Source organism: Vombatus ursinus, unplaced genomic scaffold, assembly GCF_900497805.2.
Source record: "Vombatus ursinus unplaced genomic scaffold, bare-nosed wombat genome assembly UNPS02010394.1, whole genome shotgun sequence".
NCBI classification, from domain to species: Eukaryota; Metazoa; Chordata; class Mammalia; order Diprotodontia; family Vombatidae; genus Vombatus; species Vombatus ursinus.
In genome coordinates this window covers 9,240,075-9,259,453 of record NW_020950172.1, presented here as the reverse complement: position 1 = coordinate 9,259,453, position 19,379 = coordinate 9,240,075, and the positions used below count along the sequence as shown (strand labels likewise).

General features: G+C 51.9%; 1 protein-coding gene across 1 annotated transcript in view; it reads right to left on the bottom strand.

Annotated features, from left to right (window-relative positions):
• Positions 1 to 249: 249 nt before the first annotated feature.
• Positions 250 to 19,379, bottom strand: part of ARFGAP3 (ADP ribosylation factor GTPase activating protein 3) — a 55,995-nt gene continuing 36,865 nt past the window's right edge. The window contains exons 12-16 of the mRNA XM_027854236.1: positions 16,550 to 16,687; positions 13,606 to 13,729; positions 8,863 to 8,953; positions 2,374 to 2,495; positions 250 to 1,430 (exon numbers count right to left, since the gene is read on the bottom strand). Of these exons, the coding sequence (XP_027710037.1) occupies positions 1,413 to 1,430; positions 2,374 to 2,495; positions 8,863 to 8,953; positions 13,606 to 13,729; positions 16,550 to 16,687 (493 nt within the window). The 3' untranslated portion in view covers positions 250 to 1,412. The remainder of the gene's footprint in view (positions 1,431 to 2,373; positions 2,496 to 8,862; positions 8,954 to 13,605; positions 13,730 to 16,549; positions 16,688 to 19,379) is intronic.

The window sequence follows — 19,379 nt, the reverse complement described above, 5'->3', positions numbered from 1 at the left end:
TCAACATAACTGCTCGTCTCGCAGGGACACTTTCCTTACAACCCCCTTGCTCAGGAAAGTCATTCCCACTTTACAGATGAAGACATGGAGGCCGCTTGTCCATCGTCACCCAGCTGAGTCACGCCCCAGAGCCGGGACCCCTCAGCAGCTGAGTCCTCCCTCTCTCTACAGGCACCCGGCTCCGTGCCCCCAGCACGCGCTTCCGAGGCTCTCTGCAAACGCTCCACGTCCAAAACACAGGCCACGCAATCGAGAGCAACTATTTATTTGCTTGACAAGTTTACAAATTTGAGATTTTATCGTTTTAGGAAATATTCATTAGATATTCAGTTGGTACCAGTTTTCTGGTCTGCCAGATTCCTGGACTGTGTTTTCTCCTGTCTAAAACACATCCAGCCCATTGGTTCTTCTTCATTTGGAGGCATTCTGTGATTTGCTGAAATCTAAGATTCAGGTTAAAAAAATCAACAAAACCCTTCATTGTCACAACTAGTATTTTTGCCAGGTGCTGGTGGAGATTACGTGTAAAGCTGTGTATGTCTGCATGTTTACATGTATGGATGCATGCGTGCATGTGTTTGTGTGTGTATGTGTGTGTACCCAATTTTCTCCCTTTCCCTTCCGTGTACTCCATCACCTCACCAAAGCAAACCCCGAGTTCTCAGCCTGCGTCTCTCCAGAACCCAGAGGCCCCACCCTGCAAGCAGCAAGATTAATTCATTCCTGAAGCTACATGAAAGCTTAGATTTATTTAATGCACTCATTGGAAAATTGAAAAAATCTTATATTTCATACAAAGTTAACAATTTTAAAAGGGAAATAATGTTTTTAATACAATCTTCCCATCACTTTAATGAACAGAGACACAGGAATTTAGGAATGTACTTAGAATTGTTTGAGGATCTTCAGCTTTGGTTGACAATGGTCCCTTTGAAGGAAGTGTTTGCATGGGGCATTTTCCGTCTCCTGACACTGGGAGCATCAGGGCAGCAGCTCTGAAAGCCCCAGGACTGAACGCTGACTCCGCAGAGAAGGGAGATTTGGGGATGGGGGGCAAAGGGATGTGGGGCCCTCCCTTCGGCCACTCTCTCAAGCCACTGGCTCTGATGGTAAGTGTGGCCAGACACAGAAACGAAGGCCAGGCGGCCTGTGCAGGCCCCCTGGGGGCGTGGGCCAGGGCAGGGAATCAACATGTACCATAAATTAACAGAAATTACTAAAAAGCTTCTACTACAGCAAAAAAAAAAAAAAAAATTTCTCTAAAAGGAAGTGAACCATCCGAAAGCTCCCAGCTCAACAGAAAGGTGGCTGGACTCGCGGTGTGATGGCCACTTGCTGGCATGTGCGTGACAGATGAGCGAGGAACACCGAAGGCTGAACAGCCACGCGCCACGTGCCATCGCAGGCTGCGATCAGGAGCCGTAGCGATCCTGAAAAGCAATGGGGCAGTAACCAGCAGGCCTCCTTCCCAGGCATGTCCAGAGGGGCCTGCCACCGCTGCCCAGCCTGGCATTCCTCACCCGGGCTCGACACGGGCATGAGCCTGGCGGCTGTCCCTGCTGCCCTGCTCCTCCCAACAACACTAGGAGGTGGAGGTAACAGCGATCTTCACCCCCATTTTGCAGATGGAGGGGCCTCAGGAGCTGAAGGGACGTGGCCATGGCCAGTGCCATCCTGAGCCTCGGCTCCCTGCTCGCGGCTTCACACCGCCTCTGACACGGACACCCTGGATGTCTATGACAGATCCTCAGCGCGGGGTCTGTGGGCCCACAAGGAGTCTGTGGACACCTTTTCAGGGGTCTGTCAACTTGGATAGGAACAAGGAAACCGGTAGTTTCGCTCACCCTGCCCAAGACCGGGCATTTCCCTCCACTATTAAGTGTATTCTGGGAAGGTGCCCAGGGGCCTCCCCAGAACATCCAAGGAGGGCCCATGACCTAGCTCCAGTCACTGGCCCTGAGAGGTCACAGTGACATCCCGAAGGAGCCTGGCCTCTTGCTTCAAGGCTTCTCCACAACAGACATGGAGCTGGAGAGGAATCAGATGGGTGCAAAGGCCAACTCCTCCACTGCACAGAGGGAGAGACTGAGTTCTTAATTTGAACCCAGGTCCTCGGCCTGCCCTGGAGGAGGGGTGGATGAGGGTGGGGAGCCACCTGCATCTGTCAGACAAGTTCGGCCATCTTCTTCCTCCCACCGTGCTTCCTAACTCGGGCCTTTGAGGGACCCTGGGACCGGCCACAGCTGTGATTTCTGGTCACAAGCAGCTCCCAGCTGCCCAGGCTCACCATCCACAAAGGGCCCAGAATGAACCCTCCCCACTGCCCACCTTGGGCACTGCCCGGGTGGGGGTGCCCTGGATCATCCTACTGACCTGAATGGACGTCATGACTCCGTTGGCCAGCACAGAGAGTTTTCCTGCCACCGATCTCACTCCTTGTTTGAACTGCGTTATGTCTGGGGCATTCGGTAAGACATTGCTAAGGTTGTAGTGTCCTGGGGGGAAGAAGGAAAACCTGTGTCATTCTCCCTGGCCCTGGGAGGAGCCAGTGTGGGAGCCCCGCTGCCTCGGTTTATCTCATTCGTCCGTGCTCAGAGCCCCTCAGGTGATGCTCCGGTGCTCTGTCAGTCCTTGGCCTGATGCCCGGAGGAAGGAGAGACGGCCAGGGCAGTGTGTACCCGTAGGCCTGCCCTCACCACTGCGTAGTCACGACTTCCCCCACATCGGAAGGGCTCTTCAAGGCTACCTGGGAGTGTGAGGCTCCCACACTGTATACAAATGTCTGGGTCCCTGCCTGAACGTGGGTGACAGCTCAGGGTGGGTGGGCCCTGGGAGCCCTCCCGTTTCTAAGCCCTGAAAGCTTGTCAAGGGGCAAGCAGCTGTTGCCAGGCCAGGGCAGGCAGACTCTGCCACCTAAGTCCTGGGCCATGCTCCCGAGTCCTTTGTAAATACAGTTTTTCTAGGAGAAATCTGATGAAGGTTTTCTTGCTTTGATCCTGGTGATGGCAAACTCCAAGACGGCACCTTGCATCCTTCAAGGCAGCCGGGGTGGGGGGGGGGGGACTGCTGGTTGGTTGGTCATGGCAGTCACTGGCCAGGCAGGAGACAACGGATGTGGCGGCTGGGGCCAGGTTCAGGGATTTCACTCTGGGTCACTCATCAGGTGTCCGGCGCCCTTCGTCTTTCCTGGGAATGCCCAGTGCTCCACATACCTACAAGCCTGTTTCTAGGCACCAAGAGTCTCAATGCCTTTGTCCTGATCCTTCTGGACTTCTCTGTCTGCAGCCTGGGGGTTTTCCCCGACGCTCTTTTCCTTCTTCTCCTACTCAGGTTCTGTTGCTGGGTCCTCATCCAGCCCTATTGTGCCCCCCCACCCCCCACCCTAGTGCTTCATCACTGCCTGATCAAGCTGTCCTGTTCTCCACCCCAGACCTCACATTCATGACCTGGCAGATGTGGTAAAAGCAAACTCCCTGAGGGCACCTCCTCATTCTCAGCCCCTAGTAGCTGCTTGGATGGAGCTGGTGCCGCCCTGCCTATGTAGCAAGCACTGGGGCCCAGGCTACCTCTGCCATGCCCTGGGTGCCCGGTACAATGCCTGGGCAGAATGCCACAAGGGCTCATGCATTAACCAAGAGCCCAGCAATTCCCAACTATACTGGAAAACAGATAAGTCAAGACAAACAGCGCCATCTTAGCTTTCTGACACCATGAGGCTCATGCGATCAAATGATGCAAAAAATGCTGCTTGGTGACAGATGTCACCAGAAACCAGTGTGCTAAAATGAATGACGTCCGTTTATGGAATTAAATCTGAGCTGGCAATGCCACGGGGCATGAGGTCACTGAGGAGGTGGCCCAGATGATGTGAACGCACAGGCTGCAGAGAAGAGCTCAGGCCCCAAAGAAGGGCACATCCTCGCACCTGGGGTATCTCCAAATGCTCCTGTGCACCTGCTCTGTTCCCAGTCTGGGGATGCAAAGACAAGGGCCCTTCCCCCCATGGAACTTATGTACTAATGGGAAGAAAAGAGGAGCTGATGAGGTCAGAAGGCTTCCTGGGCCTCCTCAGGGAGGCTCAGTGTCACTGAGGCAAGAGAACAGGGCGGGTGAGGGGCGTGATGGACGCTGGGACAGCTTGTGTGGCCGGGCAGCATTCTGGGGAGATGGGTCCTGACACTGTCTCTGCTCTGTGCTCGGCTGACATTATCCCCTTGGGTGGAGCAAGGCCAGCTCACCAGGTGGTAGTTGGAGCTCCCAGCAACTCCCTAGGCTCTCATCTCTGCTAACTGAGGAGCCCACCTGTGACTTCAGTCCCCGTGCCCTGGGGACAGGGCTCACTGAATCCTGATAAATAGAACTCTTACTGAAATTTGTTAAAAAAAAAAATCCATCAATAAAAAGAATCAGACACACAAAGTAAACTAAACGGACACACAAAACAAGGGACCAAATCCTGCCCCCACATTTTAGATGGTAAGGAGGGATCAGATGATGCCAGTATAAATTAACAAATATTTCCAGCTGAAACAAGGATGTAATGAGGTCCCTTGGACCTAGGCAGGCATGTCTCTGAGCATGCTCCAAAGACTGGCTCTTGGCCAACTCCTCCTCCTCCTCCTCCCCCCACCCCTCTCCCTCCCCCACACCCTGCAGCCTTCACAACAACCACGGGAGGCCAGGCCAGCTGCTCTTCTAAGCCCTCCTTCTCTCCAGCCTCTGAATTGCAATAAGGATGAATGTTGACAAGCCCATTATCTCGTGACCTTAGTGGACCCTGGGCAAGATAAGGCCAACAGGACTTACCAACCAGAGAAGACCCTGGTTGGCAGGTCACTGGATGGGACCAAAAGTCAGAAATGGGGGCCCTCGCTCAGGAAACGCCTTCTGAGGGCGAGGCTCTCACTCACTAGAATGCTGCTGGTCACCAGGTGCACCAAGAGCCTGGCGGGGATCTTTCCCAGAGGTCAGTGTCTGGATCAAAGGCTAGCAGGGGGGTCAGTGGATGGTCGTGCCAGCTCTCCTCGCGGCCAGGGCTGGGCCATCTCTGCAGATGCCCAGGGCCAACGCTCACAAGGGAGCCGGTCTTGGCCCAAGTCTGAACCTCAGGTCTACCATTCAGCTCTCTCTTGGTGAGCTCTCTACCATTCAGCGCTCACAGCCTAACTGGCCACATCATTGCCCCTAGGCCTCGGTCTCCTTACCACAAAGAGGTCTTATTTCTGGGATGGCCTCTAGGCCCCTCCTGGCTGGACCTAAAGTTCAAATGAGTTTCCAGGTAAAGAGCTTCACAGACACCTGACCAAAGTGCTTTCTGTAACTGCAGCAATGGTTGAGATCCATGCATAGCACTTTCAGGTTGAAAAAAGCCTCCAACCCTGTCTTTCCAGCCTCGTATAGATTCTACCCCCTTTGGAACTCTATGGTTTCATCAAAGTGGCCTTCTTGTGGTTCCTCACACATAACCCTCATCTCCCACCTCCATGCCTTTGCCTGGGCTGGCCCCCATGCCTAGAATGTACTCCCTCTTCACCTCTTTCTCCTCGAATCCCTGGTTTCCTTCAAGGCTCGGCTCCAGCACATGTCCCAGGAGGTTGTGTGCGCCTCCCCCACGTTGCCTTACTCCCCTGAGGGCAGGGAATGTTTGGGTTTTGCCTTCACAGAGCTTAGCACCTGCCTGCTGACGGTCCCCTAGGAAGGCTCCCATGTATGGGGCTGAGAGAGACCTTGGGGACTTGCATGGGCAGGTGAGGCAGGTGCTGTATCTGTCTGTCACAGACGAGATGGGGGTGTTGCCCCCCATAAGGACTGGAGGCCGGGGCTCCGGACTCCACCCTCTCTTTCCCAGACACCCTAGGCTTCTCCTGTGTTGATGGACGCAGTTGCACCAAAAGCCACTGCAGTCACGGCCTGCTCCAGACCGGGGCCTCTGCGGGCCGCTAAGGGACCTCCTTTGGGGGAGACGAGGGGTGGTGGTGGTGCCCCAGCTTAGCCTCACGACAGCTCCCAGGGGGCCTCTGCTCCTTTTTTTTTTTTTAAAGGCAATTGGGGTTAAGTGACTTGCCCAGGGTCACACAGCTAGTGAGTGTTTGGTCTGAGGCTGGATTTGAACGCAGGTCCTCCTGACTTCAGGGCTGGTGCTCTATCCACTGCGCCACCTAGCTGCCCCAGGCCTCTGCTCCTGAAGAGCCACCCCGGACAGCAATACGAAGGGGATCTGGGGGGCCAAGCTGTGGTGTGGGCAGCCTCATTTTAAGTGGTCAACACAATACTTCAGAAGCTACGCTGGCCTGCCCCAGGCCCCTCTTCTCAAGGAGACTGCCCGATAAGCAGCACGGTGTTCTGTGAAAACAGTGATAAAAACCGCCACCAACCAGGTGAGATGTGCACTCTTAGGGTCTCCACTGTGTAAGCCAGGTGGCTGAGGTTCTGGCTGGCCCTGAGCCCGGGGACAGAGGAGGCTCCTGTCTGAGGAGGGACGGCGAGCTAGTCTCAGGCTGGTTCTCTGTGCCCGAGGCCGAGATGCCCCCAGGGACATTAGAAAAAGATGCACCAGTATGAGGGGTGACCCTCCTGCCTCCCGTTCCCCAGGCCCACGGTCATGCCCCACACACCGTCCAGGAAGCTTGTGCTGGGCTAACGAGAGGCTGGGGCCAGGCTGCAGCTAGAAGGAGGCCAAGTCCATCTGGCTCGGCGAGGGACTGGCCCTCTGCAGGGGGTGGGGCAAAACCACAGGCACCCCTCCCTCTTGAGAGGTGGGGACACAGGGGTGGTGTTCTTAAAAGAGCCCAGCTTCAGAGCCAGTGAACGGTCAGTCGTCAGTCACCCAGACTTCTTGTCCTGCCTCATACAAACAACCCCACCTCCTTCCTCCTGAGCAGAGGTCTGGGTGCCAGCTGGCTCCACATACATGGGCAGCCCCTTCCTTTCTGTCCCTTCCTTCTCCTTCAAGTCTGACTTCAAAGCACTGAAGTTGGCGAGGCATCTGAAGGCTAAGGCTCCAGACCTGACCCTTACTGGAGAGAACGCCCCTAATGTGCACGTCCCAAGTACTTTTCTCCTACTGTGACCCTGGATCTCAGCCAGCTGCTCCTCAGGGCAGCAGGGAGGGACAGAAGCTCTTTGTGGCCTGACAGCTGGGGGGCGGGTGGTCCCAGAAACCAGTATCTGCCGGACAGAAGAGCCTACCCTGGCCTTGTATTGTCTGGGGGCCTCCAAGAAAGCTCCTTGCTCTGAGAAGATGGGGTCCTGAGAGAGGCCAGGACCTAGGGCAGGGAAGCCTACTCCATCAGTACAGACAGGACCCCTGTGACAAAAGGCAAAGTGACGAGAACACAGATTATAGGTCAGAGGGGAGAGAGCTGAACGAGGCAGAGGGATGGCTCTTCCCCAGGAGATGAGTCAGGAGACTACGAAGTTCCTGTAGCCTGACACCCAGAGGAGAAATCTTTGCGGGCCCTCCCAGGGATCCAGGGCCACAGCCGGAGGGTCAGAAGGACTTCTCCAGGAATGAAGGTGCAGAGGCTGGAGAAAGACAGGCTCCCGCACCTTTTGCTGAGGGAAGATTCCAGAAAGGCCGGGACACCCTGGCCCCTGAGGCCTGTACACGCGGACAGGCTCCGTGAGCCTGGGCCAGGGGTGGACAGGACACAAGGTTCCTAAGAAGCCACAGGGGGGCTGAATGATTCTACTTACAATGGCCTGTTTTCAGTTATTTTGACCCTGCTGGTAAGACCAGAACGGAGCTGAAAGAACGCCAGGCAAAGTCACTAAAGGCCCGCCAGGCCCTTGTGCTATTGTTTCCCACTCATCTCCTCCCTTTCTGAGCCAAATCCTTAGAAAAGGCTGTCTACACTGGCTGCCTGCACTTGGTCTCCCTCAGGCCTCTGTAATCTGGCTTCTCTCCAGGCACCTCAGGATCCACAAACCCAGTGGCCTCTGCAGACCCCCAGTCCACTCCTCTCCCAGAGGTCCCCATTTCTGTCGAGGGCAATGGGGGTATCCCTTCCTCATCCCTCACATCCAATTGCCGAGTCTCCACAGCGCGCCTCTCCTGGCTCGGTCCCTTCTCTTTCGTCACGTGGCCCAGGCCTCTTCCTTCTCCCATGTGGCTTTTCCATGGCTCCCCAAGTGATTTCCCCAAGGCACAGGGCTGACCACATCACTCTCCAGTCTGCTAAACGCCGAGGTCTCCTCTTAACTCGAGGGCGATCATGGCCTCACGGCCTTCTCCGTCCAGCTTCTCCAGTCCTTCCCAAGCTGGCTCACATGGGCCCTTCCTACTTTATTAGACAATACTTCCCTCCCCATACACGCGCTCTCCAGCCCAGCCAAATTCGGCTCTTCTCCATCTCCTGCCCCCCAGACCTCGCTGATCTCAGAATCGCCTACTTCCTGCAAAACACACTTCGAGCAGCCCTTCCTGACACCTGGTTCCTGAGGTCCTCACTCCCCACATTCCCTTGTACTGACATCGTGCTCTGTCTTTATCCACAACACACTGTCTCCTCTGTTAGACTATAAGCTTCCTGAGGCAAGGATGGGTCAGGCAGCAGGGAGGACATGCATGGTGACAGATGACTCACTACTTCGAGCTTACCCTCTCTGACTCTAAGTCAAGCCAGCCGTGACTGTGGCCGGGAGGATCCCTTTCATGTCAGAAAGGGTGATCGTGGACAGCTGCCTGACATCTCTCAGTCCCACATTGCCTTGGACTCCATGGAAATGGGCTGGGGTCTGGGCACACGGAGCACCCGTGCCCAACCCGAGGAGCCCCAGGACGCACAGACCCGGAGGGCGTCTTTGGGCGGGCGGCCCCTGCCTGCTCTCACCTGCCTTCCCAGCCCAGCTGCCCGGCCTTACCTGAGGACTGCTTCCTCTGATCGTCAAACAAGTCAGCCGAACTTATGGAGGAGGTTCCAGACAGCCTCTCCAGCCGAGCCCTTGCCTCATACTAGAACGAGAAAACACGGCAGGTCAGGGGCCGACGTTCCGGGAAGATTCCTCATGCCCACTTTACCAGGTTAAACGCAGGGCCGCAGGGCCCACCTGTGCCTCTGGACGCTTCTTTTGTGAGACAGAAGAACTGAGCAGCCAGGTGAGAGCTGGCCCCAGGGCCGGGCAGACTCGGCTTCATGTCCTGCCTCTGACGAGCCTGGCCGCGTGCCCCTGGGCAAGGCTATCCACAGCACCTGGCACATGGCAGGCACTTAACAAATCCTCGCTGCCCCAGGCGTCTGGGGAAGACACAGAAAGAACTGTACACCTGGAATCCCCCGCGACAATGAAGTCACAGACGGGCACAGAAACAGCCAACGTCTAAAAGGTTCGTCAGATGTTGACTAGGAGCATGTGGAGGAGAGAACAAACCAGATAGAGAGATGCCCAGGAGATAAGATGGATAATTCTGATTATAAAAAAAAATTTAGTTTTTATATTAACAAACTCAATGCAACTTAAATGAGAAGAAAAGCAGGAAACTGGGTGGGGGGGATCTCTGCAGCTAGTCTCTCTGAAAAACCTCTCGTTTCTAAGATATATAGGGAACAGAGCCAAACTTACAAAAATAAGAACCATTCCTCAATTGAAAAATAGTCAAAGGATACGAAGAAACAGTTTTTAGTGGAAGAAATCAAAGCTATTAATAGCCATATGAAAAATGTTCTACATCACTAATAATTAGAGAAATATAAATTAAAATAACTATGAGGTTCCACCTCACATGTATCAGATTGGCTAAACTGACAAAAAATTAAAAAGACAAATGCTGGAGATGTGGGGAAAATAGGCACACTAATGCATTGTTGGTGGAGTTGTGAACTGGTCCAACCATTCTGGAGAACAATGTGGAACTATGTTCAAAGGGTTAAAAGCTCTGCATACCCTTTGACCCAGCAATACCACTGATAGGTCTGTATCCTAAAGAGATCAAAGAAAAAGAAAAAGGACCTATCTGTACAAAAATATTTTAGCAGCTCTTTCTGTGGGGGCAAAGAACTGGAAACTGAAGGCATGCCCATCAACTGGGGAACAAGCTGTGTTTTATGATTGTGATGTAACACTATTGGTGCTATAAGAAATGACGAGGGGCATGTTTCAGAAAAACCTGAGATGACTCATATGAACTGATGCAAAGTGAAGTGAGCCAGACCAGGAGAACGTTGTGCACGCTAACAGCCACGCTGTATGATGATCACCTGTGAAAGACTTCGCTGCTCTGGTGAACACAATGATCCAAGCCCAGCCCAAAGGACCCATGAGGAAGTGTGCTCCCTGCCTCTAAACAGACAGCTAACTGATGGACTCAGAGGGCAGACCGAAGCATATTTTCTTCTTTCTTATTTTGATGTGGCTAATGGAGAAATGTGTTTTGCATGACCAGACAGATTTGTAAAAGGTTTTGTTTTTCTTGCCTTTTCAGTGGCGGAGGGGAGAGAATTTGGAACAAGGAAAATGCCCCTTTTGGGTGGAGGAGACGACAAAGGTGTTTTTTGAAGCTTCCATCCATCCCTCGAGAAGCCGCTGACCTTCCAAAGGAAATAAGCAGAAAGGGCGATGTCATCCCTCCCCCAGCTCTCTTCTTATATTGATAGGTCCTTAAGAAATATTTACTGAAAAAGAGGCACAAAAATCCAGTGAAGAGAAGAATGGCTTGAAAAGCAGAATTGACCAAATAGAGAGACATACAAAAATTCATTGACAGGAACTCCTCAGAAAGCATATTAGTCAAATGGAAAAGAAGGCACAAAAAGAGCTCACTGAAGAAAAGAACTCCTTAAAAAGTAGAATTGGGCAAGTGAAAGTGAATGATTTTATGAGACACATCAAGAAACAATAAAACAAAATCAAAAGAATGAAACAATAGAAGAAATTGTGAAATCTCATTGGAAAAACAACTGATCTGGAAAATAGATCCAGGAGAGATAATTTAAGAATTATTGGACTACCTGAAAGCCATGATTAAAAAAAAAAAGTCTAGAGGGCTTAGAATGATATTCCAGAGGGCAAAGAAGCTAGGATTACAACCAAGAATCACCTACCCAGCAAAAGTGAGCATAATCCTTCAGGGGAAAAAAATGGATATTCAATGAAACAGAGGACTTTTAAGCATTTCTGATGGAAAGACCAGAGTTAAATAGAAAATCTGACTTTCAAATGCAAGACTCAAGAGAAGCATAAAAAGGTAAACAGGAAAGAGAAATCATAAGGGATTATAAGGTTAAACTGTTTACATTCCTACATGGGAAAATCACACTTGTAATTCCTAAAAACTTTCTCATTATTAGGGCAGTTAGAAGGAGTATACATAGTCAGAGGGCACAGGTGTGAGTTGAGTATGATGGGATGATTATCTAAAAAAATCAAATTGAGAGGTGAGAAAGAAGAATGCACTGGGAGAAGGGGAAAGGGAGAGGGAGAGGATGAATTATCTGACCTAAGAAAGGGAAGAAAGCTTTTTATAGTGGAGGGGAAGAAGGGAGAGGCAGAGGGGAGCAAGTGAACCTTACTCTTATCAGAACTGGCTCAAAGAGGGAACAGCACACACACTCAGCTAGGTGCAGAAATCTATCTTACCATACAGGAAAGGAGGAGGGGAAGGAAGTAAGAGAAAGGGGGTGCTGATAAAAAAGAGGGCAGACTGGGGGAGGTAAAAGTGAGAAGAAAGACACTTCTGAGAATGGACAGGGTGAAAGGAGAGAGTAGGATAAATAGGGAAAATAGGATGGAAGGAAATACATAGCTGGTAATCATTACTGTGAAAAATTTTACAGCAGGTTTTTCTGATAAAAACCTTATCTATTAAATATACAGAGAACTGAGTCAAATTTACAGAAATAAGAGCCACTCCTCCATTGATAAATAGTAAAAGGATATGAATAAGCAGTTTTCAAAGGAGGTAATCAAAGCTATCTATAATAACATGATAAAATGTTCTAAATCATAATTGACTAGAGATATGCAAATTAAAACAACTCTAAGGTATCATCTCACACCTATCAGACTGGCTAATATTACAGAAAAGGAAAACAACAAACGTTGGAGGTGATGTGGGAAAACTGAGACACTAAATGCACTGTTGGTAAAGTGGTATGCTGATTCCACCATTTTGCAGAGCAATTTGGAACTATGCCCAAAGGGTATAACACTCTGCATGGCCTTTGACCAAGCAATACCACTTCCAGGTCTACATCCCAAAGAGATAAAAAACAGAAAGAAAAAGAACCTATATATACAAAAATATTTATAGCAGCTCCTTTGGTGGTAGGAAAGAATTGGAAATTGAGGGGATGCCCATCAATTGGGGAATAGCTGAACAAACTGTGGTATAAGATTGAGACGGAATATTTTTGTATTATAAGAAATGATGAGCAGAATGCTCTCAGAAAAACCCGTAAAGACTTACATGAACTGATGCAAAGTGAAGTGAGCAGAACCAGGAGATCATTTTATACCCTCACAGCAATACTGTATGATGATCAACTGTGAATGACTTAGATATTCTCAGCAATACAATGATCCAAGACAAAAGGACTAGGGATGAAAAATGCTGTCCGCCTCCAAAGAAAGAACTGATGGAGTCTGAATGCAGATCGAAGCAGACTTTTTCATGTTTTCTTTGTTTTTCTTATATTTTTTTGTCTGTGTTTTATTTCACAACATGACTAACAAGGAAATATGTTCAAGTTGCTTGCCTTCTCAAAGGGGGGGCAGGAAGGAGAATTCGGAACTCAAAAATTTTTAAAAAGAATGTTAAAAATTGTTTTTACATGTAATTGGGGAAAAATAAAATATTAATAAAAAAAAGAAACATTTACTGAATGGAATTACGCTCATAGTCTCCATGGTCTCATTTGGCATGACAACAGTAGGACCTCGGAGCCAGAAGGGCCCCAGGGGTCACTTAGTGCTGACTCAGAGCTCCGGCCTGCCTCCTTTGTAAAATGTGGGGTTGGTTTAGATCAGGGTCTGTGAGCTTGACCTTTAAAAACAGACCTATTTTATTAACTGTAGTTCAACATAATTGGTTTCCTTTGTGAGGCTGTACTTTGTTGCATGCATCTGAAAATGTGATTCTCAGAAGGGGTCCGTGGCCTTCCCCAGACAGCCTGCCCACAGGCTCTCCTCTTCTGAACCCCCGGGGTCACACCTCGCACTCAGATCCCAGAGCCTGCACTAGTGTGAGTCCGGCTTAGGGTCCGTCCTGCTCCAAGACACTGTCTCACACACAGCTTTGTTTCACCCCGGCTTGGTTTCCCAATCAGAGCCAAGGCCAGGGCTACCTGGTCCACTATGGAGCACGGCACACGCCTGGGCACCACAAGAGACCGAAGAAAAGGTAAGGTGTGGTCCCAGCCTTGGCCTCCAGAAACCACAGTCTAGAGAGACGCAGTAAGAGGACAATCCAAGTGATGAATGTCTGAGCAGAACCCCAAGGTCCCTGAGTGTGGTGGGAGCACCAGGATGGGAGGGCTCAGGACTGGGATGGCTGGAGGAGGCCTTGGGGACTACGTGGACCCCAAGTAAGACCTGGGGCCCTGCATCTTTCAGCAGCAGAGTTCCCCTCTGTGCCTTCCCGCCTGCCACAGAAACTATCAGAATACTTACATCAGCCTGGTCTTGTCTTCCAAAATACATGTCCGACGAAATGGCTTTGACGTTGCCAAATTTTTTTTGTGCCTCATCTGTATTTCCAGCTGGCTCATAATCAGGCTTGCGACGTGAAGTTGGCCTGCATTTAAAATTAAATTGGCTTCAAGATCAATTACAGCAAAAACTTACTTAATTGAAGGTGAGGCAAATGTTATTCTCATAGATAGTAAGGAAACTTGCATTTGCATTTGAAGAGTGGAAAACAAGAACAGTCATTTTAAGCACCAACACCTCAAAACCAAAATCTCCTCAACGAAATCCAATTCCCAGGCACAGAACACAAGGCCCCCTGGCTGCTCCCTACAGTCGGCCTTCCGCTTCACGGCTCCTCTGCTGTGGGGTGAAATTCAGCCCCTCCATTCAGGCAGTGAGCACAAAGCGCCCAACGGGAGGGGGAGGCAGGGCCAGAGACGTGGCCTCCTTGGCTGCCCGCATTGTGCCACCCCGACAGCGCTGCTTTCAAGGTCCCCTCTCTTTCCACCAAAGCTGCCCTCCTGCTGGGAGCTAAGCTGAGGAAGTCCAGGGGCTGCCCGTGAGTGAGCTGGGCAGAGGACAGATGGACAGACTGTGCTATGTGAATACAAAGGAGCATTAGAGCACCGAACTGTAAGGAATTCAGAGACACCGGGGAAAGCCTGGATGACCCGGCTGATGGATGGAGAGAGAAAAATGACAGTAACGATGCTGCTGTTACTGCTGCTAACAAGGGCTGGCATTTACACAGTCCCTACTCTGTTCTAGGCACTGTTCAAAGCCCTTCACAAATATTATCTCATTTGATCCTCACAAAAGCTCTGGGAGGGAGGTGCTATTATCATCCCCATTTTAAGTGACTGGTCCAAGGTCACCTGGCTAGTATCTGAGCCAGATTTGAACTCAGAGCCTTCCTGACTCTAGGTCGTGTTCCCTAGCTGCCCCGAAGAGAACCAAGACGACAAAAAGTATCCACACTGACTCCAACAGTGGGGATGAAAGAGCCGCTGCTGGTGAAGGCGTGGCATTGACCCATCTTAGGCCAGCGTCCCAGGTGCTAAATGTCCAGAGACAGGTGAGAGACAACAGGGAGGAATACTGCACACATTCTCAGGCAGGGCTGTTCTAGAGACTGGTTTTGCTAAACTGTTTTTCTCTTTTCACTGTTGGGCAGAGGTGATGCATTTCTCTATCAGTCATTTCCCAAGAGGCCCCAAGAAAACAGGAACGACAAAAGGGACATGAGATGGAAAGCCCCCCTTTAGGAGGACTATGGTGACTCCCAGACCTGTGGCCTGCAGGGCCAGGAGGCCGGGCCCTTCTGGCTCAGTCCCAAAGATGCTGAGGTTACATGCAGCAATTTTGGGAAATGAGGAAAAGTCCTCAACTTCCTCTACTTTGTCCCCCAGCTTCCCTGACTTTCCTTCATCTTGAGGGTCACTGCATATACCCTGAGGCCAACAGCTGTTACAGGTCTGGCCCAGGTAAGCTTGCCAGGTGTGAAAGTTTCAAAAAACCACACATTAGACGTGTGGCTGTTATTTTAGGAAGACCCAAGAACCCCAAGTCCCATGGGTCTGCTCAGTCCTCATGAACATCTTGACCACCTTGGCCAGACCCCCTTTCTGGCACTGATGGGAAGGGCCTGCACACACTCTCCTCTGTCCATCAGAGGAGCCTCCAAGCCTAAGGCTTGTAAAGGAGCTGGAGGCAGCATGGGAAGGCTTCCTAGAGGAGATGGTACCCAAGGAAGCCCTAAAAATGAGGGCAGGAGATGGAAAGGGCACAGATGAGGATGAAAAACTGTTCACACTGAGTGTGCCAGACAGGAGGGCTGAAGAACCAGCTGGCTTTCTGGGAGAGCGTGCCAGGACAGGTGGGCATGGAGCTGGACCCAGAATGGGAGGAAAGGCGAGCTGTACTGTTGTGAAGGTGAAAGGCCGCCAGGTCAGGAGTTAAAGGACGAGGGTCCCACAGTGGGCTTGGCCAGCTGCTGCCTGTGCTACCCTAGGGAGCAACCTGAGGTCTCTGGGTCTCAGCCTGCTCACCCACTAAGTAGTGTGGATGAGAGGACCTGCGAGGCCCCTTCGGATCCCAGCCTCATGACCCAGGAAGCCGCCAAGGGCTCTGGAGACCTGGGGTGGGACTAGTGCCACCAAAGCCCCATCAACATCCACCTTCTGCCCTGGTGGCTAGCTTTTGGTTCCCGGCCTTCTGAGCACAGGACTGGGCATGGCAAATCCTAGTAGAAAATTCACAACCCAAGAGGACGGGAAAGCGTTACGGTGGCACGGATGGCAGAAGGTTGGCCGCATCAGCCTTCCTGTGATGACCTGATCGAGAAGATAGTTCAAGCAGGGCTGTCAAACCCACATCAAAATGGGAGCCGCTGAGCCGTGCAGAAGGATCTCTGCGGGCCACACACAGACTGACCTGGAAAGGCACGTGATTAGATCACGCTTTTCCTGTGAATACGTCTACACCCTAGAATCTGGTTGGGGCCACACTCAGGAGTACTGTGGGTTTTACCGCGGCCCCCGTGCTATCCTGAACTACGCTTGGCACGGGAGGACTACAGCAGCCTGGCAAAGGACAGCCCCTTCTCCCCACGGGATTGACTGCCCCAGAGCTGATCTGATATGAAGTCAAGCTGGTGCTGATGGAGGCAGCTGGGCGGCTGTGAGGTCTTGGACAGGTCACTTCCATTGGAACCTCGTCATCCATAAACTGTGGGTGCTATTTGTCCTCCCTACCTGGGTTGCTGTGAGAAGCCCATTAAAAGACTGTAAAGGAAAAAGCCTTACACAGGCAGCAGCTGGTCATGAGGGTGGGGATGAGAAGGGCTGGGGAGCTGCAGAACCGCCCCGGGCACCCCCCACCCCCGGTGTCTCTGGTCTCAGGCGGGGCCTAGATTCGCAGGGCATACCTGTCGGCGTAGCTCGTCCCCTTCGAGCTTAGGATGGTTTCTGTCTCTCTGATGGGCTCGTTTCTCCAAAAGGCGTCTGAGCCGTCGTCCCATTTAGCCACGGGGCTGCTCCTCATCTCGGCAGGGTCTTCAAAGTACCTGCAGGAAAGAAGCAGAGAGGACACGCTTAGCGACCCCACGGCTCTGGGGTCAGGGGCAGCCGCGGCCTTCCTTCCACGAGTGTCCATGATGGCCACAACGCCGCCGGCTCTCCTGCTCTGGAATTGGCACTCGCTGCACAGTGTCCTCACTCAGTCCCCTGCTGTCGCAGTCATCATCCTAAGGAGCCGCCGTGATAACGCTACTCGCTACTCGGAGGCTCCACACCTGAATTGCTACCCGCGGGGAGCGCCCCCCCCCCCCCCCACTGCCTTTGTGTATTCTTGGCCTCCAGCCAAACGGGCTCCCTCTTCCTCCCATCCTGTCCCACCCTCTCCTGCCCTTCCCTACGTCTGACAGAGCCTCCATCTCTACCACCAGCCCACCCGTCCTCTGAGACCTAACTCGGTAGGGTCTCTCCTGGATGAGGCTCAGAGAGCTTTGCTCTCCCCCGGCTCATGTGCAGGGCCACGTAATCAGATGAAGCCTAGACCTGAAGCCAGCTGGGTAACTCGGGGACACAGCTCCCTCATCTGTCAAGGTGGAATGAGGAATACCTACACATGACTCTCTTCACAGGGATGTGAGTGAGCATGCCAGTGAAATACACACGTATAAGGCACCCACCCAGCACGGCAGAGGAGAGACACCTTACCTGGGTCCAGCCCAGGATGACCTGCCTTCAAACCCGGCCTCAGACACTGCCTAGCTGTGTGACCCTGGCTAAGTCACTTCACCTCCTCTCTGTAAAATGGGGTTGAGGTGAAGGTCAAGTGAGATCATATCGTAAAGGGCTTTTCCTATCCGAAAGCCCTATCGGCATGTTAGCTATTATTGCTACTATCATAACTGTGCATGTTTCCTACCCCCTCTTTGGACTCTAAATTTCTGTCTATCCTTTTATCTCCTGGAGGACAGAAGGCTTGCGGCAAATTCCACCCCAACCTCAAAGGATGTGGAGGCAGAACCAGGAACGCTGGGTGGCAGCTGTAAGGCCAGCCCAACGATGAGAGCTGCGCGTGGGCTGCTAGTGGAGGGAAGGTGGAGGGAAGGGTTCCCTGACCCTTGGAGTCTCAGGTGGAGAGCGGATGACCAGTTGTCAGAGCCATCGCACTGGGAAGGCCTACTCAGCTAACGGATGGATGGATGACATCCAAGCTCCCACTGGGGCTGGGAGAGTGTGCCGCTCTCCCAGATACCCCGCCTGGCAGGGCCAGGTGGCAGGGGGCTTCACCTTCCCCACCAGGCCCAAGCCTAAGCCGTGGCCCTGATCCCACGCAGGTGGCTCAGAGGGCATTTGCGGCTGCTGGGAGGACGTGGGGTCCGTGCGCATCACTTCGGAAAGCCCCAGCTAACGGCCCCGATTTCTTCTGGTCCTAGGCAGACTGTCACGAGCCACTCTGGTCACTCTCACCTGCCAAGCTAAGGTTTGCCAACGGCCCCCACCCCCGACCATCAGTCAACAGCCCCGGATCTGAGCTGCCACTGTCTTTGTGACCCCCTGCTCCCCTGACATTTCATCCTTGATCCCTCCTCAAACATTCCAGAGAGTGAAGTCCCCGTATGTCCCCCTCCCACTCGGTAGCCACTCAGAAAGGTTGCTCGGTAACTGCGAGCTATTTGTACAGTTCAAGACAACACAAAAGAGTCAATTAGGCCACATCTGCTTTACGGACAGAGAGAAACAGTACGTGGTGTTTGGAACTGCACCAGTATGGAGAGAGTCAGCAGAAGGGGGGTGTTTTATTTCTTGGTGCACCACAGGTAATTTGATTGTTTATTTTCTGAAAATAATAGGGTTAGGGTCAAATGAAAACTAAGGATGATGTTGATCTAATTTTAAAAACATAAACAGCTCAAGAGCGCTTCCATAATTCATAATATTCCAGTATTAATGGGCTAATGAAGAATTGGAAGCAGTGAGAGCTGTACTAAGAATATTTAGGGAATCTGCAGATGAAGCCGGCTCTCCTTCCAGCCTGACCAGGCCTGGTGACCTTCCTCCAGATAAGAACAGAAAAGGGCTCTCGTGTTCTTCACTGACAATGGACAGGTAATGATTCTTCAATGTCCGGCTAGCAAGATCCAACAATGAAGTCTCTCCACAAAAACACCATCTATTCCCTAGCTTTGGTCCATAAATGAGCGTCTCTGACTGACTGTGGCCTTTAGAAAGGACATGCTCATGCTGTTCCTAGCTGGGATGATGACTAAGCCTCTTTCACAAGGTGGGAAAGCCCAGCATTGCCCAGTGTGGTTCAGGCCAGGCTTTAAAAGAGCAGATGCCAGGATACAGTTCAGGGCCTCTACCCCAGGGCTCCCCATGGCCACAGGAGGATCTCGTGATGAGCTGAGGAAGTCAATGGAGCATATCTGTGAAAGAGCACAGATAAAGGAAAGCCACCACCAGCTTCAGTAATACAAAGAGAAGAAGGCATGGTCAGATAGTGGCTGCTCTTTAGAAAGTCTGGGGGTCTGAGTGGAAGGCAAGCTCAAGCTGGGGCGGCAGCTGTGGCGGGGCATCCACAAAGGTGCAGGTGGTCTTGGGTCAAGGGACAGGAAGGTGACAGTCTGGCCACCCTCCGCCCTGAGGCCTGACCTGATTGGAGGACTCATCGGAGACTGTGTATTCTTGGCCTCCAACTAAACGGGCTCCCTCTTCCTCCCATCCTGTCCCACCCTCTCCTGCCCT